Source organism: Sabethes cyaneus, chromosome 2 (assembly GCF_943734655.1).
Source record: "Sabethes cyaneus chromosome 2, idSabCyanKW18_F2, whole genome shotgun sequence".
Classification (NCBI taxonomy): domain Eukaryota; kingdom Metazoa; phylum Arthropoda; class Insecta; order Diptera; family Culicidae; genus Sabethes; species Sabethes cyaneus.
In genome coordinates, this window is record NC_071354.1 from 182,818,134 (window position 1) to 182,842,219 (window position 24,086).

The 24,086-nt window shown below is 40.2% G+C and overlaps 1 protein-coding gene across 1 annotated transcript in view; it reads right to left on the reverse strand.

Moving 5' to 3' along the window:
• Positions 1-24,086, reverse strand: part of LOC128736421 (uncharacterized) — a 242,718-nt gene that overhangs the window by 24,783 nt on the left and 193,849 nt on the right. The window contains exon 11 of the mRNA XM_053830904.1: positions 16,813-16,918. Within this exon, the coding sequence (XP_053686879.1) occupies positions 16,813-16,918 (106 nt within the window). The remainder of the gene's footprint in view (positions 1-16,812; positions 16,919-24,086) is intronic.

Genomic DNA, 24,086 nt, shown 5'->3' on the forward strand with positions numbered 1-24,086 from the left:
TCATGTTGAAGGTGGATTTGCTTTTGATTCAAATTGGGTAGTTTTATATTTATAATAATCGAACTCAAAAAATGTGTATGATACACCTCCCCCTTTGAGGCGAATGATGTAGGGAAATGTAATTTTTCATCTCAAGTGATCATACCGGTTGTAATCGACCGTCTCCAATTTCAACCAAATATAGCATAATTACTCATTTCAATTCTACATTCAATTTTTCCCAAGTTTTGTACGGATTTATGGATGCGTAGAAACTTCTTGTAATATTAGATTTGCTGTTGTGATTACGGGTCCCATTGGTCCCAGAGAATCAAATATTTTGACCACTTTGCTCAAGATTTCAACTTGGTATAGTCGTATACGTTGGCTACAAAGCGCTGTGAATTATCTGTCGGTAAATAACCGCAACGCAGCTTCGTACTAGTTGCCATTAACGATTTCCTGATTAATTATTCCAGTCGCTGACCCAACGAGTGCGTTATGCAAGCAAAAAAATTTTATCGCGGGGACTTCTTGTTGGTATCGTTTCATTATAGTGGTGAACGTGGACTTGACTGAGAACCATCTCTCATAAGAACCGTCAAAGGTTGGTAGAGGTGCTTGAATATGTATTTGTATGTATTCTCGCCGAAACGGGGCCGCTACTGACCCGAGGTCAAATATTGGAACTTTGCACTTGATTGGTTGAAAATGGTTAAAAAATAAGAATTGCACTTTTAATAGCTCGAAACAGTGGACCCCTCGTTAGCCAAGGGGCCCGAAAGTTTTAAAAACATTTTTAGAATTTTTAGCAAAGCTTGAGATCTATATAATGTGATATTACCTAATTTTACAATGGAACAACTAACAAATGGCATGGTTCTATAAAGAAGAAGAATAGGGCATTCAAATGGAGTAAAATATTTTTGGCGGCCATCTGGGACCTCCCCCCATGAACCCCACGCCCCGATTTTCGTTTTAAGACCTGCATTGGAAAGCTGAGAAAAAATGTTGCTGTATTCAAAAAAATCGGTGTGCATTAACTAACTGAAACAAATAATTATCTGTAGCAAGGTTTACTTTCATGTAATGTTAAATTTTTATTTTCATGTAATGTTAAATTTTGCTACAGAAAACTAATTGTTTAATCAGAGTAATTCATTAAATGCACATTAAAATTAATGAATGTTTTATATGGCATTTTTTATCAGCTATCCAATGCTGGTCTTAAAATAAAATCGGTTCGGGGGTTCATGGCGACACCGAGCGACTTTTTCCAATATGGGACCAAATCCAAGACGGCCGTCAAAAAATTTTAACTCCATTTGAATGCCCTATTCCATTGATACAAATACAGCAGAAAAATGCCCGAATTTGACAAGTGGTGCAGAATTGGTATAGAAACGGCCCCAAATGATAAAAAAGCAACTGAAAAACGTTTTAAAATTAACAAAATGAAATAAGAAAGTGGCACAGAAACGAAAAATTGTATAAAAGTATTTGTAGTCCTTATTTTCTCTTCATCGCTTTCGCTGCCTTTTTGTCAGTTTTTCGCTGCCTTTTTGTCGTCATATTTCGTCATCTCATCTCTTTTAGTTTTGCTCTTTAGTTTTTTAGTTTTTTGACATCTATTTTTGGTACCGGCTTTCTGTCATTTTGTCGTCTGTTGTTTTGGCATCTTTTTGTCATTTTCTCTTCGTCTTTTCGTCTCTTGTTTGACATTTTTACGTAGAACTCGAAGTTGTCAAAGTTGTCGTCTTTTTGCTGGTTTTTCTTTGTCCTTTGGCCGCATATCCGTCATCTTTTCATCGTCTTTTTTGCATGTTTTGTCGTTTGTTCGCGCCACTAAAACGTCTTTTTGTCGTTTTTCATCGTCTTTTTGGTTTTTGTTGCATGTGTTATGGCATATTTTGTCGTCTTTTTATTGTATTTTCATGTTATTTCCATAGTATTTTCGTCGTCTTTTCGCCAACTTTTGATCGCCTTTTGTTGTTCACAAGTTATGCAAAACTGATACAATAATAACACTGAATAAATAACAATAAGAAAGAAAAACCAAAACAATGGCATGGAAATGATACAAAAATGGCATAAAAATTACAGAAAAATTCTTCAAAAATTATGCTAGAAGTAATCTTCTATCTTCTTCTATATATATAAATAAGAGGCTTGTCTGTAGCCAAAACCAGGTGTCTGACAGGACGTCATAAGAGGCTTAACGGTAACTAACCGGCCCCTGACAGGACGCCATGCTTTCGTAGCAATGGGTTTTATTCTTAGTCACCTTACTGGTTGACTGCTGGATTGCTCAATTGCTCAACTGGTCGACTTGACTGCTCGATGTGATTGCTCGACTGTATTGTTCGACTTCACTGCTCGACTTAACCCCTCGACCCGACTGCTCGAATCAACTGCTCGATTCGACTATACGAATAAGTGGTCAACTCCACTGCTCGACTACACTGCTCGACTAAACTGATCGACTGGACTGCTCGACTGAACTATTCGACTTAACTGCTCGACTTACTACTCGACCCGGCTGCTCGATTCAGCTGCTCGACTCGACTGCTCAACTCAGCTGCTCGACTCTACTGCTCGATTTAACTGCTTGATTTGCCTGCTCGACTGAACTGGTTGATGGAACTGCTTGACTGAACTATTCGACTCGACTGCTCGACTGAACTGGTCGATGGAACTGCTTGATTGGATTGTTCGATTCGACTGCTCGACTGTTCAGCTCGATGAAACTGGTTGATTTAATTAGACTGTTCGATTTCACCGCTCAACTTGACAGCTCAACTCAACTGCTCGACTGGACAGCTCGACTAGACTGCTTGACTAAACTGTTTTATACATTGAGTCGTATATAACATTCGACCCGCAAGACCTTCTTTCCATTTCCGGTTTTTCGAGTGAATGATATACCTTTATACTATCTTCTATCTATATATATATATATATATATATATATATATATATATATATATATATATATATAAAACCCAAGTAACAATTGTAAAGCCACTTGGTTTTACTTGAATTTTATAAAGGTTTTATTGCGGTATTAATCATTACCACTGGGTTTATTGTGGTATTGCGCAATACCAAGAGGATACGAGTCCAAACACACTTATAGCTAGCTAGAAAACCATAATAAACCTGTTAATAAAGCAAATTTATTGCGGTTGCTTATATCACCACGTTGAAACTTGTTGGCTGCACCACGTCTTTTATAAACTTACCATAAGTGTGGCGTAGCAATACAAAATGGCGCACTAATCAAAATTGATCTTATCGTGGCTACTTGTCAAACCGCAGTAAATCTGTTAGTTTTATAGAGCTATTGAAACGGTAACACCCTGCCCAAACAGTTTTTTTTGCTGCTATTATGAAGAATACCAAAGTTCAAAACCAAAATCATTTTTTTATGCAAAGCCATATTGCCATATTCTAGTATTTTGTTTAGCTCGCAAACAAAAATTCATCAAAGCAAAGTGTTTTGCAGAAAGAAAGTTATTATCAATCGGTTTTCCCGTCAGAGGAAGCAACTAAAATGATTTTGCTAGAAATTGAGATTGCCTAACTGAATATTTTCAATTTGTTAAAACAACCAGTTTTCGAAAATTGCAAAATTTCAGTGGCGCGCTGATTTTATCGACCTATCATATCAATATGCACGATGAAATTAAATGCGCACATGCTGCAAACCTACGAAATTGCTTAAAATTTAATAAATATTCTATGGAATATTTTATTCTGTTCAGAATGATATTTTTAAGTTGACAAACCTAGCGAACTTATTTAGCTTTTGCCAGAAAAGCGAAAAGCTTTTTTAAATTATGGCGATGGCTGTCAAGCAGCGAAAGCTTAACCGGTTTATTGATGCTTTCAGCAGAGCGTGCTACGACTACTTGAGCTTATAATCTGATTTTTATAGCGCTTATGAAAACATTCTGAGGAGTGGGCCACTTGATCAGAAAACAGTTTAATAGTAGTCATCAGAAAGTTTTGGTGGAGCTCATAGTTTTATTAGCGGTTATATGAAATTGATCATGAAAACCACTATAGGAACGTAACTAAACTCGGAATTGTTACTTGGGAATTAGCAACGGGGGTTGATAAGAGGAGGGGTCGTAAAAGGGGGGGGGAAGGTCCATAACTCTGAAATGTCTGGACGGCTCTTCATCAAACTTGGCATACATGTTCCTTGACATAAGGGAATCAGCACTGAAAGGTTGACAAGAAGAGGAGGGGGTGGGGGTTCATAACAGGGGGGAAGCCATAACTGCGAAACACCTGGACGGTTCTTCATCAAACTTGGCACACGCTTTCCTTGGCATAAGGGAATCAGAAGTCAGGGGGTTGACAAAAGAAGCGGGAGGGTCATAACAGGAATAGGGGGTCATAACAGGGGGGAGGCCATGACTCCGAAATGCCTGGACAATTCTTCATCAAACTTGGCACTCATGTTCCTTGACATTTAAGAGAATTAGCACTGGAAAGTTTACAAAAGGGGGGAATGCCTAACAAAGGGGTGAGAGATCTAAATAAGTAAAAGGGGTTGCATTTCTCTTGCATTGAAACCGATTGCAGTTGCGCTACTGACTATGAGTAAAGAGGGGGGGTTCCACCGAGGAGAAATATATGGTAAATAAACCTTTGTTTCGTTTCCATTGTAGCGATTTTAACTGAGCAAACCGATGCATAATTAACTACGTGATAGAAGGGGGACCTGACTGGGAGGGAACCGACATGTAGGGGGACGAGCAACGTGAGTATGAATGAATGTTCCGCCATAGCTCCGGAACTTTTGGACTGTCCTTCATCAAACGTCGTTTGTCAAACATATATTTTTTGGCATAAAAGAAAAGCACCGGGGGGTTGCCAAAAGAGGGAGACGGTCTCTTACCAGGGGAGAGAAAGGTTCAAATGGGTAAAGGGTTTCTCTTGCATTGGGAACGATAGCAGTTGTAAAAGTTGTTTTATTTCTGAAAGGGGGAAATGTAGGAGGTCCAAAAACGTAAAAAAGGCTTTGTGTCGATTTATAGGGATTACCGAGATGAAGACAGATTTACAAGTGCCCAACCGTACAACGTTAGAGGAGAGGATGTGAGAGGATATGTACTTATAGTAGAAAGGCAAAACGATATCTAAAAGATACAAAAATGACAGAAAATGATACAAGAAACAATAAATTAAAGCAAAACTCAAAGACTCTAAAATAACCGCAAAAACAAGAGGAACAAAAAATGAAAAATATTCGAAAAACTGCACTGAAAAAATGACAAAAAATAATTAAAGTGGCGGAAAAAGAACCTCAAAAGGCACAGAAATAACAAGAAAACAGAAATAAATAGTGTTACGGAAATAATGCAAAAGGACGGCACAAGAATAATGCTTGCCATCGAAAAAGACAGATCATGATAGTAAATTGACTTAAAAATTATAACTATTATTTTCATATGATATCATAAATTACACAAAAGTAAAACTGACACGATAAATATACAAAAAACAAAAAATAATGATTCAAAAATATACTCATGTATATTATTTAGCAAAAATTCACGGAAAATTGAGGGGAAGTTTAGGGAAGACTATTAGTCGTTCATTGGTAGGGTGATGGTCAACTGAAAATGTAACCATCCTCTTCGGTGCAATTTGATAGGCATCACCCCTATCGTTGCCGGGTAATAGTCTACCTTAAACCAGTCAGTAAAAGGTAATTAAAGAGATATGTACATCCTAACATAATGGTATTGTCAGTTCTTATGTTGGTATGTAACCGAAGTAAGTTCGATCTCAAAAACATTGAAATCACCAAGTACTCCTTGATGGAAATAATCTCTATGCCTTTTGTTTACGTCGTTCAACAGTAACTTAATTTACTGAGTAGCGTGGATGCACAAGAAGCTGTTTTTGCTTCCAAGCAGTAACTGTAGTTAACTAGTTGTAGTCTGTTTAAGTCTCACCCTCGGTTCATTACTTTTTAATAATAACTACCGAACACTTGGGGGCGACTCCATTGCTAATTTAGTAGCGTGTTATGAAGCAAATTAGCGACTAACTTGAGTAAAATTCCAGTAAGCAGCTGCTGGGAAAAAGTATTCCTGTAACAAGTGGCACTTGACTGAAAAGTTTCAACATTTTGCCGCTAACTTCCAGCAGGAGTGGAAAAATTCTTTCAAAGTTTCCAAAACTCAATTAATATTTTCCTTCATTGCATCGGTCAGGAAAGACGTAAGGAAGAAGGTGGAACATTTTACTTTACCGAAAGCACCGGGAACGATGTTGGGGGGGGCAAAAACAAACAACACTTTCGATGAAAGTTCACTTTTTGATTTTCTTCAATCAATTTTTCAACCGTCTTTTATTGTACGAAAACATGTTTACTCTCGGTAACCCAATTAATTAATACAAATTCATCAATGCTTTGATGTTTGTGGTTTTGCTTTCGCATTATCTACTTCCAACTAATTTCCAATTCGCAAAAATATCGATACCCTTTGTCGAAATGAATATCAAAAGTTGATTTTTTTAAAGGATTTTTTTTCTGCAAAGTTGGTTTGGTGAAAATTCCATCGATTTAATCTATTTCAACTAATGATGTGTTTATCAGACCGTTATCGTCATTGCTCAAAACGGAAATAAATATTTTACTATCATACAAGTTCACTTTCTCACTGCTCACTGTTATTCTCCAATGAGAAAATCAAAAACCTTGTCAGTTGGTTATGGTAATAGAATCACCAAAAAGGTTGCATCGTAAGCTGTTTGAAGTGTTTCTTTTTTCATTTTTGTTCCGAACAAAAATCCAGACACTCGGTATGTTTTCTAGATAAAACCATTTCAATGCAGATAAAGAATGCAGTAATAAATATTTACCATGGTAAAACAGAGAAACCATTCCAGTTGTCGTAACTAATCTCGGGCATTTTGTTAGTTTTTTTTCCCAACCGCGTTGCCGTGGAATGTCGGATCACGAAACACTATAGACCAGCCACAGAAGATACCTGCCACAATCCCCCGGTCAGTTGTTATCGAAACAGTAAACCGGAAAAGAAAAGTGAACAAGCACTAACTCGGAAATCTTTTGTCAAAAAGCTTGCTTTCAGAACCGTATGTCCGTTCGCTTGCAGATAGATCTACCGCATGGGAAGCGATGTTTTTTTCCCATCATGCACCCTCGTATCCTTCGGTGATGAAATGCCGGACAGGCGAGAGCGGACGATTGAAAAAAAGTATGCGCACAAACTTGGGACTTGACTTGTTTTGCTGCTCCGGTTTCGCCGTCGAGAGCACCGCACCGGGCAGATGTAGAAATGTGATATCAAAAATTACCTTCAGCTAAAGGTTTTTTTCTTCCTTCGGCGAAAGCACATGATATTATCGTTAGTGTTGTTAATGGCAGCTGCAGGTTTCTACAGTTCTTCGAACAATGGTCGCAGAAGCTTTCGACCGGCGGCCGGTGAAGTGTTTGTTTTAGTATTAAATATCGGGGTGATTTTTCATGTGCTGTTGAGAATCTTCAAAGTTATTTAGTAAAAGAGTGCTATTGTATGTATGTTGTTACACGCAAGAGGTTTGACACGTGGCTGAACGCCTTCAACAAGCTTAAAAATGAAAATTCTTATGCACGGCGCTGCCATTTTTCAAGAATAATTAAGTTAAAGCTTGTTGTGTTTACTGGAACAAACAACTTTAATACTTTTGACGGCAGATGTTTGCCTTCCTCTCTGCTGAAGGTCTAGGATTTTTTTTTGTTATTCCTTTCACGTTTCCTTTCCATCCTTTCAAAACTTTGTTCGATGGTCAGAAGCATTAGCAAAGATATTTTACCCCCAGTTTATTAATCTGAAAATGATAAACAACATGGGTAACCAGGAAAGTCTGATTTTTTTTTAAATTTTCAGCCACACTTCAGTGCATCTTTGATAAAAGTTAATCTGCACGGTCGATAACTTTGAACTGACTAATTAGGGAGTTGGCTCTTCTTTGACATAAAATTGGCTTTCCAATACAACTTAAAAGAAACTGTGTGATACTGTTTAATTTAGTCAGATTTGCTACATTGAATATAAAGTGTTGAATTACAATGATATTTCTGTTAGTTTCCGAAATTAAGTGACATGATGCAATGTTGTTTTAAGTCTGACTACCCTGAACGCAAATAATTCCGATCACTCAAATAAAGTAGTGGATTATTAGAAGATTGAATCAAAAGCCATAGTGTGAATCCTCTCGATTCAAGCATGCTCTTGAACTATGAATTTCAATTCATTGGAATAAGGAACTTATCGAAATTACCTACGTTCTCGGTACGTCATTTTAAGATTCACATTTTTAGAAGAGAAGACTTGTTCACACTTACACATTGAACTAAGCTAGAATCTATAACTTAGTTTCATGGCGTAAGTTTAATATCGCATTCCTTTTCAAAATTATAGTGCCTCCATATTTGTGTGGCAGATACCGTTCCACAGGACAAAATGAAGAAGATTTTTTTTTGCAATAGCATACACAGATTATTTTTTTAAAAATGTCTTTCGAGACGTATGCCAATAGAGAACTTCAATTAAAGACCTAATCAGTACCAAAAAGCACTCATCAGCGACCACAGCAGCCGAAATGTTACACGGAGTTGCCAAAAATTGGTTGCTAGAATACCGGCGTTTAAAAAACTCGTTGACATCTTACTTAAATCTTAGATTATAGCATATAATTTTCTCGATAACGTCGATGAGCACGAAAACCGGCCACATTTCCTGTATTTTCTTTCAATTTGACAATGTACCATATCCTTTCTTATTGGTAAACCTTATTATTTCACAAAATAAAAATTGCTAGGCATACCAACGAAAGCGCCCCCATCGATTCCGACCAAAAAGGGGACGCATGGTTGTGTTAAAACATTCTGTATTAATGGCCCGTAGCACCTTTCGTTCGAACAGGGCAAGGGCGTGCATGTCCTCCGTGAACAGCGTTACAGCTTCAAGTTCACAAAGAAGTACCGGTGTAATAAGGTTTTGTACATTGTCAGCTTTGTACGACGACGTATGCTTCTTGATCATAGTGTTTCGCGAAGGGCAAAGTATGCCCAACTTCCTGCTTGAATGCCCCGCAGGATCTCCATACTAGTATTGTTTACCGCGGTCACCGGTGATCTCAAATACATGAACTCATCAACCATTGAGTTCTAGTTCGGCGCGTTTAACGGGTACCGTGTTGGTCTTTGACGTATTTATTTTTAACTAGCTGATTGCCCGAACTCACTCGGGGCCTCTTTGTCATTCAGTCACTTGTACATCTGCTTTTGTAACAAAAACTCTCATAATGCAAGAGACAAAACCCTTTTTTTCATTTGAATATGTCTACTCCCTTTGTCAGTTTCTCTCACGTTGTCCTCCAACCACTTGTAAATTTATCTTCTTCTCGGTAAACCATATAAATCGACACAAAGCCTTTTTTACGTTGTTGAACCTCACCCTTTTTAATGGCCACCCTATTCCACCTTTCAGAAATACAACAATTTGTACAACTACTATCGTTCCAAATGCAAGAGAAACGCACCCCTTTACCCATTTGAACCTTTCTCTCCCCTTGTAAGATACCGTATCTCACTTTTGTGTTGACAAACGACGTTTGATGAAGAACAGTCCATAAGTTCCGGAGCTATGGTGGAACATACATCCATACTCACGTTCCTCGTCCCCCTACATGTCGGTTCCTTCCCAGTAAGCTCCCCCTTCTTTCACTTAGCTAATTATTGCATCGGTTTGCTTAATAAAAATCGCTATAGAGTAAGGCGGGGCATAAGTGCGATGTTTGAAGTTGTCATCAATTTTCGCGAGATATAAAGAAGAACAACAACAAAATATATTTTATAGTGATGCAGCTACTCAATGTCTTTACATTCAACTATAAATCAACTGGAATAATAGTGTTATTGAGAATAAATTCTTCATTCTTCTGAACCAGTGCCGATTCGCACTTTTACCCCACTAGCGGGGTAAAAGTTCGATTACCGCGGGGCAAAAGTGCGAAGCTCGAATCCATGAAATTAGCACAGCAGTAGCTAACAAAACCATATTATCGTCAATCTGCGGTATGTTTCGGTAAGGAATATTCTCAATTTACACCTTTTCTATTTTCCGCTGGTGTATTGCAGCCTCCGACAGATCGAAACTTTCCCGAACGTTTGTTTTATGTTTCATCAGCGGAAAAACATTGTTTTCCTTCGACCAACATCTGTAGAGCACAGTTTTCTGCAGATCTTCCATTTCTAGTATATGTAATATAGTGCCAAAAGCTGTATATAAGCTATACATTTTGCCCCGTCCGTGAATCGCACCTTTACTCCGCTAGGCGCTTGACGGGGTTTGATTAAATTATGGAAAAGCGAAATATATTTTGTAAACTCTTTTCACCGTATTTTCAAAACAGATATGCGAGTGATGTAAAACAGTGCTACAAATTTTCAACAAGTAATATCCTCCTGTTGATATCGTATTACCCGTATAACAAAAAATTACATCAAAACCGGCCTAAAATAACATTTGTACATAACTCAGCAACTATACTTCGTAAGCAACCAAAGTTTACGTTAGATTCAAGCAGTCAAAGTAGTCACCCATTAATGCCAATGTAGTCAATTTACTCGAATCTGCACCGATAAATCATTAAATCGCATCCTTACTCTATAACAAAGGTAAAAATGTTGTTTCAACCACATTTATGGTTGTTTTACGCGCAAACAGAAATTTCATTTCGTTTCAAACTGATATGTATGATTGAAATAAAAATATTTACATCGAAAACTCAATTTGACAATACTTTATTTTTAATTCAAAACTGTTATTTTCTTGATTCAAATAGAATTTCGTTTCGAAACAAAAATATTTTTAGGTTATAAAAATTTCGTTTGAAACAAACGAATTTTTTCGCTCCGTGATAGAAACGAAACCTTTCCCCGAACAACCCCGTTGAGAATCGCGGCTATAACGCTGACGGACGAACAGCGTCGCCCGCAGTACCTTACAAGTCGCAAGGACTTGCATAGTGTCGTCGTCCCGTCAGTAAAATGAGTGAGATTCTCGATCCATGAATCGAACTTTTACCCCGTCAATAAATCGAACTTTTGCCCCGCTAGGCGCTTGACGGGGTTTGATTAAATTATGGAAAAGTAACATATATTTTGTAAATTCTTCTCACCGCAATTTCAAGAGAGATATCTGAGTGATGTAAAACGCTGCTACAATTTGTGAATAAGTAATATCCTCCTGTTGATATCGTATTTGCCGTACAACGAAATATTACATCAAAACCGTTCTAAAATAACTTTTACCCATAACTCAGCAACTATGATTCGTAAACAACAAATGTTTATGATGGATTTAAGCTGTCAAAGTACTCACCCATCCATGCCAATGTAGTCAATTTACTCGGAATCCGCACTGATAAATCATTGAATCGCACTTTTACCCGCATCGTACTTTTACCCCTCCTTACTCTAATGGAAACGAAACAAAGGTTGATTTACCATATATTCCTTCTCGGTGGAACCCCCTCTTTTCTCAAAGTCAGTTGCACAACTACAATCGGTTTAAATGCAAGAGAAACGCAACCCCTTTTACTTATTTAGATCTCTCCCCCCTTGTTAGGGGTTCCCCCTTTTGTCAACTTCCCGGTGCTGATTCCATAATGTCAATGAACACGTGTGCCAAGTTTGTTGACGAATTGTCCAGGCATTTCGGAGTTATTGCCTCGCCCCTGTTATGAACCCCACCTCCCCTATTGTCAACCTCCTGAGTTCTGATTCCCTTATGCCAAGGAACATGTATGCCAAGTTTGATGAAGAACCACTCAGGTATTTCGGAGTTATTGCCTCCTCCTCTTATCAACCCCCCAGTGCTGATTCCCTTATATCAAGGAATATTTGTGCTAAGTTTAGTGGAGATCGGTCAAGGCGTTCTGGAGTTATGAAACATACATACAAACATACAAAAATACTCACCCTCACTTTTGTATATGTATATAGATATAGATTCAATCCTCGTAACGTTTTCAGTCTAGCGTAGATGGACTCTGCTGCGGCAAAGTTCCTGGCTATTATATCAATGTCCTCTGCGAAGCATAGGGTTGGCTAACTTTGCAAAAATTGTGCCTTTTGTTTCGATGTCTGCTCATCGGATCATCTCCTCAAGAGCGACGTTGAACAGCATCAGATCCGTAAGTCAAATCCGTTGCGTCTAGAGTTATTCAGCCGAGAGCCGGGGTGGCTCTTGCCGTATCAAGAATTCCTCTCCATTGTACTCGGTCCTGGGCTACTCGTCGCCATTTCGTTGCGCGTTTCGACACACGCAAGTCGGCTTCAACCTGGTCGAGCCATCTAGCGCGTTGAGCCCCTCTATTCCTGGTGCCGGTGGAGTTCTTGAAGAGAACGAATTTCACTACACAGTCGTCCGGCATGCTTGCGACGTGGCCGGCCCACCGTAGTCTCCCAACTTTCGCCAGGTGTACGATGGGAATCTCTCCAAGCAGTGCCTGTAGCACGTGATTCATACGTCTCCGCCACTCTCCGCTTTCCGCTCCGCCAAAAATAGTCCGCAACACCTTTCGTTCAAAAACGGCAAGTGCACGTATGTCTTCCGTAAGTAAAGTTACTGTCTCAAGTCCGTAGAGGACTACCGGTCTGATTAGTGTTTTGTACATCGTCAGCTTTGTGCGGCGGCGTATGCTCCTTGATCGAAACGTCTTGCGAAGGGAAAAGTAGGCTCGATTTCAGGCTTGAATGCGTCGTTGGATCTCCTTACTCGTATTATTGTCGACGGTGACCAGAGATCCCAAATATACGAACTCATCAACCACTTTCAGTTCATCACCGTCAATAGTCACTGTCCGTGGGAGGCAAGCGTTACTTTCTCGGGAGCCTCTTCCTACCATATATTTGGTTTTCAACGCATTAATTTGTAACCCTGTCCTCCTAGCCTCCGTTTTTAGTCTGGCGTAGATTACCTCCGCCGTCCCACGGTTTCTAGTAATGATGTCGATGATCGTTCCCCTCGTTTCGATGCCCGCTCGCCGGATCACACCTTCAATAGCGATATTAAATAACATACAGGATAGTCCATCCCCTTACCGTAGCCCTCTGCACGATTCGAAAGGACTTGAAAGTGTCCCCGAAACGCGCACGTAGCACATCACTCGTTCCAGAGTAGCTTTGATCAGCCGCGTCAGTTTGTCCGGAAACCCGTACTCGTGCATTATCTGCCACAGCTGTTCGCGTTCGACGGTATCGTATGCTGCTCTGAAATCCACGAAAATATGATGCGTGGGCACGTTGTACTCTCGACATTTCTGGAGGATTTGTCGGAGAGTAAAAATTTGATCCGTAATAGCACGGACCCCCATAAAGCCCGCCTGATACTGACCTACGAATTCTCTTGCTTTTGGGGATAGACGACGCAACAAAATCGTCGCGCTCTTTGTAGATGGGAGAGACTACACCTTCCATCTCCTCCGGTAGTTTCTCCTCCTCCCAAATCCTAGAAATTATCCAATGAAGTGCGTTTCCTAGCGGTTCTTAGCCATTTTTGTACAGCTCTGCTGGGAGTCGGTCCTTACCGACTCTTTCTTCAGCTGACGAATTTCTCGCCGGATCTCGCTGTTGTCGTTCATAGGTACTCCTAAGCTAACTTCCGTTGCGTCTCCTGCTGCTATTTCGCCATTGAGATGCTTCCACCTGTCGACCACCTCGCGCTGATTTGATCCCTCCCTTGTCGTTACGCATGTCTGGTTTAGGTGTGTAGCCCTTACGAGTTTGGTTCACTTTGTCGTAGAACTTTGTATGTCATTAGCCCGGAATAGTTGTTCCAGCTCCTCACGTTCTCTGTCCTCCTTCCGGCGCTTTTTCCTCCTCAGGAGCATTGTCAAATCATACCGCGCTCGTCGGTACATGGCCAAATTCTCTCTCGTGGATATGTTTAGATAACTGTCCCAAGCTCTTTTTTCCTCTCTATCGCTTGTTGGCATTCCGCGTCAAACCAATCATTTCATGCACTCGAGGTTTCCACTTCTAGCACCGCGGTTGCGGCCTCATTGACGGACGAGCGTATCATACTCCATCCGTTTTCGAGGGTCGAAGCATCTAGCTCCACAGAGCAAGGCAGAGCTTCATCCAGCACGTGCGCGTAGTTTTGGGTAACTGGCGGGTTTTTTAGCTGCCGAATGTTAAACCGAGAAGGGCGGCTTTGAGCGTACGTGTACTGCTACTAGGTAATGGTCCGAGGTATGTTGGTCTTCTATGAGAATACGGTCGATTTGGTTCGAAGTTCGTTGGTTAGGTGATCTTCAGGTGGCTTTGTGGATGTCTTTGTGGGGGAAAGAAAGTGCTTCTGACCACCAAGCCTCGGAATGCTGCAAAGTTGATGCATCTCTGGCCGTTATCGTTCGTGTCGGTGTCCAGGATATGGGTCCCGATCACTGGCCTATACATTGCTTCCCTGCCGACCTGGGCGTTCATATCCCCGATGACGATCTTGATGTCCCGTCCTGAGCAGCTGTCGTACGTTGCTTCCAGCTGCGCATAGAATGCTTCTTTCTCGTTGTCGGGTCTAATGCACTTGAATGCGTCTATTTTGACTGAATTCGTTGCTAGCGTTATTGGATAGCTAATGATTAAGAAAAATTGGGTTGAAATGCATTTATACCCCCGTAATAAGCGTAAGAGAGGAGATGCAAAGAGAATCTCTCATTTGCTCATTGGATCTTTAGAAATGTTGGTCTAGATATTTTCTTCGCACACTGGAGACACGAGACTATTCGCTCCGTACCCCAAAGAGAATATGCGATAGGTAATTATATGGACTATAATGATTTGCTCCGTGACCTTGAGAACATGCATTCAGTAGCGCTTCGGCAGAAAAAGAAACATGAAACCAAACTGATGCTCACTCGTCGGCAGAGCAAAGCAGCAAAGCACTGCAAAAGCAAAACAAAACTCGTCGCGTTGATCCGACAGAAAGAGATCAAACCGATTCGTTTTCTGTGCTTTGCCAGGAAAACGCCAAGAATTGAGATTTTTTGCAGAGCACGGCAGAAGCCTGGTTCCAATTACAGATTCTGAGTTCATTTCCGATGAAATCAGTTCAAAGCTGTACTTTTTAGGTTAAGTTTCAATGAAGTAGAAAGAATTAATTAAGTAAGAATAAACTAACAAATTGTCTCGTACTAGGCACTTCCCTGTTACAATGCAATATATTTCAGCTCGAGTTTAGTGTCGCAAATCTGTTCTCACGCCACACTTCGATTAAAACAATAACAATCGCATCACTCCAAATTGACAGTTCTCGTCTATACCCATACATTCGAACCAGCTCGAACGTCAAGTGCGACGGGGGATGCGTTGATTTACGTTTCGTCATCATCCGCTGTAATAGTCAATGTTTTAACGTGTCTCAGACGTCCATTTGATACGTTATTTTTATTAGCTCAATGTTATTCACGCCCTTATTACCATTTTAATCGTTCTGAACGCGAATCATGGCAGTTGGCCGAGTGCAAGGTGCTCTACGTGAACATATTTAAGGTTTGCTATATTTTTTGTATAAATTAATTTGCGAGAAGAAAAGGAATAAATGGTTGACCCAAAGTGATACCACAGACTAACAGTTCAGTGTTACGTCATTCCATCGCCAATAAAAACGATCATTTTAAATGTTCACTTAAGCCAAGACTCAAACAACAGACGTTGCGCGAGTACGCCGCTCGCCTGCCATGGCGCTGTTGTCAGATAATATACCTGCAAAATTTATAGCATTGCTAAATTTATAGCGAACTGCTCTGCGTAGCGCGAAGACTGCACCAGGTGATGTTAGTGTTTTTTCCAGGTTTTAGGGATGTCACTGAAACGATGTTTTGTTAGAAAATTTGTTCGAAGTGTTACGTCTGTTAGTCTGTGTTTTTTTTTGTTAGATTATAGTCACTTTAACCAGCTTGGGTCATTCGTGACTTCTGCGGGGTTGGGATTTGAAACCAGGTCTTCGGCGCGAATGCTAACCACTACGCCGGGACTGACCCCTGTTAGTCTGTGGTAATACGATAATCTTATCCAATTTTATGTGTAGTGATATCACTTGCAATATTTACTTAGCTTCCACCAAACTTACATCGCGGACATCATTATCGTCAACACGACGCGATAGCTTATTTCTGCCACGTAGGTAGGTAGGTAAGAATGAAAACAACCCTCAATCAAACGACGCATAATCCATCAAGCATCGAAAATAATGAACTAGAACGTTGAGCTGATTGACGTTGGGCTGCCTTAAATTGGAAGCACTTCTCCCAAAGCAGATTTACTTGGCACGCACACAGAGAGCCCGGTTTCGAATGTCGAACGTTCATAATAATAAGACGCTTGGCAAAGTGCCAAAAATCATATCGCAAATGCTCGAGAGTAATCGAAGTGTTCATAACGGAAATGTAAGGCTGCTGGAAGCTTCTCGGGCTTTCCATCTTGTTGACAAAACTCTTCCCAATTTTACGGATGGAACTACAGGATTCACTTGAACCATCCTATAATCGTGTACTCGGAAGTGTTTACGCGTGCCAGTAAGCACGCATCGTACCGGTAGCATTCTACCTTGGTAACGTCTGCAGCGATTTTTTCTCATCTGTTTTCCCATCGCGAAAACCTGTGCGCTGAATGTCGTGGGTGGTACCGATGAGCGCCGGAATTTTCTCGAATCTAGCAAATTCCGGAAAGTGATCGCGGGCGGAAAGCGGGGGAAGGGAAAGCATTGCCAGAGAGCGACGACAGAAGAAAACACTTACCTTGCTGCCAAAAATCAGTCCCAGCAGAAGGGTGACAGTGAGCTGTGTGTGGCAGAAAAATATTATGTACAATAAATCTGGATTAGCGGGAGATTGCAGGAACAACCTGAAAAGGAAAGAAATCAGAGTAAATGTTAGGAAAAGTGACCGGTGTCCTCTATAGTATTGCGTTGTTTATGAAAATAGCCTATAATGGAAAGAAAAGACCAGGCTTTTACAAAGCTAATGTATACGTCGTAATGGTTTTCTAGATAGGCACAAACGGCGGCTGTTTTCTGCGGATAATGATTTTATCAAGTGACTATAGAAAGAGAGCGAAAGACAGGTACGTTGCGACGACAGAAGCCTAGTTATTGCCGTGGGCTCATTGAGATGAAAAATAATCGTTACATCAATGGCTTTCGTAACATTTTTTTTCTGTATTGTGCACAGATGCTGCACGGACATAAATAGACCGAAAGGGAATAAGAGCCGGACCCGTGATGTCCAATGGCTTTCATAATGGATATGGCTCAATCTTTTCCTTTTTCGCCAGCTGGAATTTTATAAGAATAGGAATGTTCTCGTGAATATTTTCTTTGAACTTCGTTTGGATGTTCGGTTACCTGACATTAAAATACAAATCCATGGTCTGTGAAAAGATTTAATTTACTCTAAAGTGAAGTCTTTAAAGTGACTGGAAAAAATGGACAATTGAGTCACAGGTCCGCTAGTCTGTGGCAAAAGCGTAAGAAAATCATGTTACTTCAGTGTTTGCGCTTTGTTCTGCATATTCTATTTTCGGTGTACATTTTTCCGCCAATCAGTTGCACAGCTTTTCACGGTTGCTTACACACGAGATAGAACATTAATCTGTCGGTCGTGGCCGCATGGATTATGTTTTACACTCGTTTTTATAGTCCGCAGACGATGATCACTCACGTTCGTCCATTTGCTGTTGTTTCCAGCGCAGCAGCAGCAGCAGCAGCGGCATGGTAATCAACGACATCGTCAAACCGATAATGATTCATCGTGAAAACTTCATTCATTTCATTTACAGCACCACCGGGAGGCGGCGGTCATAATAGTCTTCGTTTCGCCGGGGGTTTTGCTTTATAGAGATCAGAGGAATAAAGTGCTCACTTCTGGTGCGCTTGAAAGCTCATTTCGATTCAACGTAAATTGAATCCAATCGCGTGAGACGAAGCTGTCGTGAAATGTCTTTATAAATTTACTCATGTTGGATTAGTGCTGGAGGATGGACGGAAATTACAGCGTAGTTTGCGCCGTTAAAGAGCAGTATCAATCTAGATTCCCCGTTGTGCAGAGTGCAGTCAGAAACCGGAAACCAGGAAATCATTTGTGAGGATGATGTATCCTAGCGACGTATTTAAGCGCGGTCATACTGCCTGGAAAATCCGTTTATGACAAATTGCATCATACGACGGGAAAATCGGTAGTTAGTTTCGGGATAGCAATGAAATATTTTTTCGAAACGAAAGGTTTTAGGGCAAATGAAGCAAGTACAAGCTTTCGTTTATAATCCTCAAGCAGACAAAGATGTGTAAATTTTTGGCTTAGATATAAACAAATTAAACGGCAAGACAACTAGCCACCCATTTTAGTCAAAAAATCGGAAATTAGAGGCAATTTTAGTTGCATCGTGGTTTTAAGTTTACAAAAAATGTGGGTGTTAGTTGCGTCTTGTTATATCACCAACTGAGTAATTCTCGCTGAAACGGGGCCACTATTGACACGAGGTCTTCAAATATTGGAACTTTTGCACTTGATTAGTTGAAAACGGTTAAAAAATAAGAATTGCACTTTTAATATCTCGAAACAGTGGATCCTTTGTTCGCCAAGGGGTCTGGCAGTTTCAAAAAAGGTAAATTTTTAACAAACCTTGAGATCTATATCATGTAATATTTCATAAATTTGCAATGAAACAATTTTTTTTCATGTGTGGACTCATCACTGCGACCAGTGTAGTTGACCTATTGTGATGTCGCCCTGGTGTTTGCTGTATGTATGCACGACCACTCGCTTGTCAGAGCAGACTCGGTAACCTTGTGGCTACGGAGACCCCCATGGAACAATTAACAAATAGCCCGATTCTGCAAAGAAAAAGAACAGGGCTTTCAGATGGAGTAAACATTTTTTGGCGGACTTCTTGGATTTGGTCGCCATTTTGGATTTTATCAAAAAACCGCCGTTTTCAACATGAACCCCCCAACCGATTTTCATTTTAAGACCACCATTGAGAAGCTGAGAAAAAATTCTATAAGAAACATTCATAAAATTAGGTGTGCAATGGCATTATCTGAATAAAACAACCAGTTATCTGTTGCAAGGTTCACAATCTACACCTAACGGGTGGCAACTAAAATTTTGGAATTTTTTTGCGGGGTTTATGCTTAACAACAAACGAGCTTAGAGAGAAATGAGAGTATGCATGTGTTAGCTCTCTCTCTCCTCTTTTTGTTAATATTTTTTGTTTTGTTTATGCTGGCCCAGTTTTGCTAAAAATGGCGTCGAGATTTCGGGAGCGCGCTGTACACTTCTACGAACTGCCACCGAAATCTTGACAAAAAGTATGCGGTACAACATTTAAAAAGCAAATATGTTGCGGCTTCGACTATTTACCATATCCTAAGATGCCCAACAACAATTCGCAAGCAGGGTAGTGTCGTATCCAAATCTCGAACCTCACATCTGTTGTTCTCGAAAGTAGCACACAGAATGACATATCTCATTTTTCTCATGTTACCCGACCTTACGGGAAACGTTGCATCCACGCAAAGGAATTCTGTACAAGGTTGCCAAACGTCACGTCTTACTTGGAGTTAGTATTTGGGCAGTGCTACCATATAAGTGTTGTTTTCATCTGCTATCCAAGTTCATAGCTAAGCAAGTTTGTCAATTCATATATGCTGAGCGCTATTAATTTGATTTCATTCTACCACGCCAATGCTATTCACTACATCCGCCTTCGGCTATACTCCTTGATAACTTATTTATCAAAATTTTAAATCAAGAGTATCAGAAGGAAATGTGATTATGTATCATGTATTATCATAAATATTATATTGTAGAAAAGAAAACAGAAACATCTAAACTTTTCCCATACTTGAATTTCGTAATGACTCACTATTTCATCTCTTAGCCTCTACGAATAATTGTTAAAATCATTAGGAATGGTAAAGTTTAATTATTCTTTCAAAATCCTAAAAAAACGTACTGGTTTTTATCGCGCCTTCATGATAATTTATTGTACATTCCGAGAAATTATTTAGTTTCTCATTATGCCGTGGTTAATCATACATTCTTGACTGTGTTGGTTTAATTTACTCTTCCTTTGACCGCTGCTAAAAGCTGCATTCATTCTGCTCTATTACTTACAGATTTGTCCAAAAACTGCATTAGGTTATCAGATAACTTAAATGTTTGTTGCGCTCCTGAACAATTTGCACATTCTTAAACCCACAAACTACCCTAACATTCATATGATAAACATGATTGTTATAAGACATATTTTTACTTTGTCACTCTTACGTTGACAGTTTCTTACGAGATTTCATGTGTTTACAAAAGATATGCGTCGCTGGGCTCAACTGCTAGCACAACTAAATTCACGATTTTTTTTCTTTAAACATCACAATATTTCAACTTTTTTTTTAGTCGTATAATACTTTACTTGGTAGTTTGTTTCAGTGTACCGTACTTTATTCTACCTACACCACCTATGCCTACTGATGAACTCACCGCTGGGCACTGAATTCGGTCTAATGAAATGACAAGTCAAATTCCAATGTTTATTTTAGGTGTTCGGATCGAAAGAGAATATTTTTTGGAAACCACTCCTAGTAGAGGCCACCACAGCTGGCCCACCATCCAACTTTATTCCGTGTCACCTCGCCCTCACTCAAGAACAAGTGTAATATGCAAAATACAATGCCGTTTAAAGGTTTCGCGCTTCAAATGCCAATCGCCTTTCGACCTTTGACTCGCTTTACAGGCATGTTCAGTAAAAAAAGTATATAATTGTCCGACCTTACAGTTTGCCGCAGTGTCCCCTTGTCGGAGATTTGCGGAGCTCCATTGGAGCAACGACTGATCATCACTACAACTATTCCCATCGAAGCGAACGAAATATGTATGTAGCTTACACTTTCCGTTTCCGGTTCACTCACTCTGCTAAAGAACGCAAAACACTTACGACTGATCCCTCACCCCGTTACTGTGGACAGTGGTCGGTCCGATAGTTTGATTCCTCATTCCAAAGCAGTCAAACTTTGTAAGCTTTGGCAAAATAAAATTAATACCGCGTAGCAGTCCAACGTCTGCTGCATATGTTCATTGCACGACAGTACTAAATCATAGATAGACTGTCTTTCAGTAAAATTCAGATCCCTTGAAATCAAGACACTGAATTGTCCTGCATACGTGGCCCTTTTTGGAACCGGGGATGCAATTCCCAACCCAACTCGTATTCGACGATGCGGGGACATCACCACTTGTTGGCCAAGTGGCCACAATAATTCCGACAATTGACTTCAAAGTCGAGCAAGTAGGTTACCGCCTTTATAGCACATCCAGTAGACAAATACAGGTACAAAATGGCTTGCACACTTAGATACTGGCAAACAAACTTGGTGTAATGGAAGTGAACCGGGCGATGATCCAGCTAACTGGCGAATCAACGTCTCAATTGAACTCACCCTTGCACAACCTAAAATGGCACTGCAGGAAAATTCTTGTTTTAAACCAGGCATATGTCCTCGGTCACATCAGACACAATACTCGGATCGATCGCGCCATAAAAAAGCCAGCAAACAAACAAATACAAATACCCGGCTTTTACTTAACAATGATCTCCTGTAACGGATTTCCTTTTTGGGCACCACTTCAAACTATAAACAAAGCAAAAGTAAATCCTACCTAAAATCATCTCCGTGCCAATGCGCATCTAGAAAATTAGCACTTCTGACTGGTAGAGATGACCCAAACGTTTACAGCATTGACACCACATCCACGGGCATCAGAGGTGTTCCTTTCTGATAGGTTTTATTTCCGTTGATTAAAATTCCACCCTTCCGAGTTTCCACCTCCGAACCGTTTTCGTATGTGATCGGAAGGAATACCTTGCGTCCGAAACAAGCCCATCACCTCTCTTGAAAGTCGCTAAATATTGTGAATTACTGAATAACAAGTACCATGTGCTATATCAACTATATCATTCGTATATCATAAGTAATACATGTAGGTACTATATTATTCGAACAACTGTCTCAAGTCATGACAATCCTCTTGCATTTCCTTCACGGCTGAGGCCGCTTCGCTCAGCCATTCAGTATTTGTGGAAATCTCTTTGTCCTTTTGTTTTTTTGTTTTTGGTTGAGACCGTACCGCTCAACTATTTGGTTTGCTGAGACCGCTCCGCTCAGCTTTTTTTTTTGTTTTTGGTTGAGACCGTACCGCTCAACTTTTTGGTTTGCTGAGACCGCTCCGCTCAGCTTTTTTTGTTTTTGTTTTTGGTTGAGATCGTACCGCTCAACTTTTTGGTTTGCTGAGACCGCTCCGCTCAGCTTTTTTTTTTGTTTTTGTTTTTGGTTGAGATCGTACCGCTCAACTTTTTGGTTTGCTGGGACCGCTCCGCTCAGCTTTTTTTTTTGTTTTTGTTTTCTGGTTGAGATCGTACCGCTCAACTTTTTGGCTTGCTGAGACCGCTCCGCTCAGCTTTTTTATTTATTTATTTATTTATTTTTTCTTTTTTTGTTGAGAGCGCACCGCTCAACTTTTTATCTTGCTTTTAAAGTAATTGGGACCGCTTCGCCCACAACAAATTTTTTTTTCATAGCAAAAGCCAAATAGATTTAATAGTAACACATTACCTGTAGATTCGGAAAGTAACACTTTACTTACCTACCGACTGCGCCATGTCGTATCCAAATCTCGAACCTCACATCTGTTGTTCTCGAAAGTAGCACACAGAATGACATATCTCATTTTTCTCATGTTACCCGACCTTACGGGAAACGTTGCATCCACGCAAAGGAATTCTGTACAAGGTTGCCAAACGTCACGTCTTACTTGGAGTTAGTATTTGGGCAGTGCTACCATATAAGTGTTGTTTTCATCTGCTATCCAAGTTCATAGCTAAGCAAGTTTGTCAATTCATATATGCTGAGCGCTATTAATTTGATTTCATTCTACCACGCCAATGCTATTCACTACAGGTAGTGGAAGACCAGCCAAAATTATAGGCGCAGAAGGACATCGTTCTCGTTCTCGTTTCTTCAACAACAAGCCCTCTGGTGTGATTATCAATTAAGATGCACCAGACGAATGTTTGACGAAAATTTTGATCCCGTTTCTACAAAAACATCATGCAGATGGATAATACGTGTTTTGGCCGGATAAAGCATCATCGCATTACGTCAAAAAACACAATCGTTCCTGAATACCCGTTCGATCCCATTTTTACCCAAAAACTACGACTCGAAAAATCGGTCTCAGTGCGCCCAGTCGAAGATTTCTTCGGGTTTTTGAATTCCTTGGTGTACAAAAATAACTGGAGAGCCACGAATTGCAAACAGTTGATTAATTAGAATCAAGAGATGCACTCGCAAAGTTGACATGACGGCCGAACAACGCTCTTGTTTCGACCTCTAACGAAAGCTTCGCCGAACAGCCGATTACAGACCGTTTTCAAATGTACACTAATTTTTTTTCAACAATAGACTTATAGACTCGGAAACTACTGAACCGATCGGCGTGAAAATTTGCATGCTGGGGGTTTTGGGACCGGGGAAGGTTCTTAGGACAGTTAGAGATTCATCCCCCCACTAAGAGGGGGAGCTCCCATACAAATGAAATACATATTTCCTCATATCTCGAGAACTAATCAAGCAAATGGAACCAAATTTGGCACGTGCGTGTTTTTGAAGGCAAGAATTGTTTTCAATGGTGAATTGAGATCCCTCCCTTCTTTAGGAGCGGAATTATGACCGCTCCTCCGTCCTATACAAACACGCTGACAGACGAATAGCGTCAGGCGCAGTACATTGTAAGTCGCAAGGGCCTACATAGTGTCGGCGTCCTGTCAGTAAAAACAAGTTAGATTAAAACTTCTCGGTCGGCGGTTTCTACAGTAGACAGAGAAAGAGTCACAATTTGTGATTGACCAAACTCGTGACTTTAGTCATGACTTTGAAATGCGGTCAGGCATATATTAATTTTTTTTTTTTTTGAAACGATGATTCTAGAATTGATGAAGGGACGGTAAGGGAAAGTAA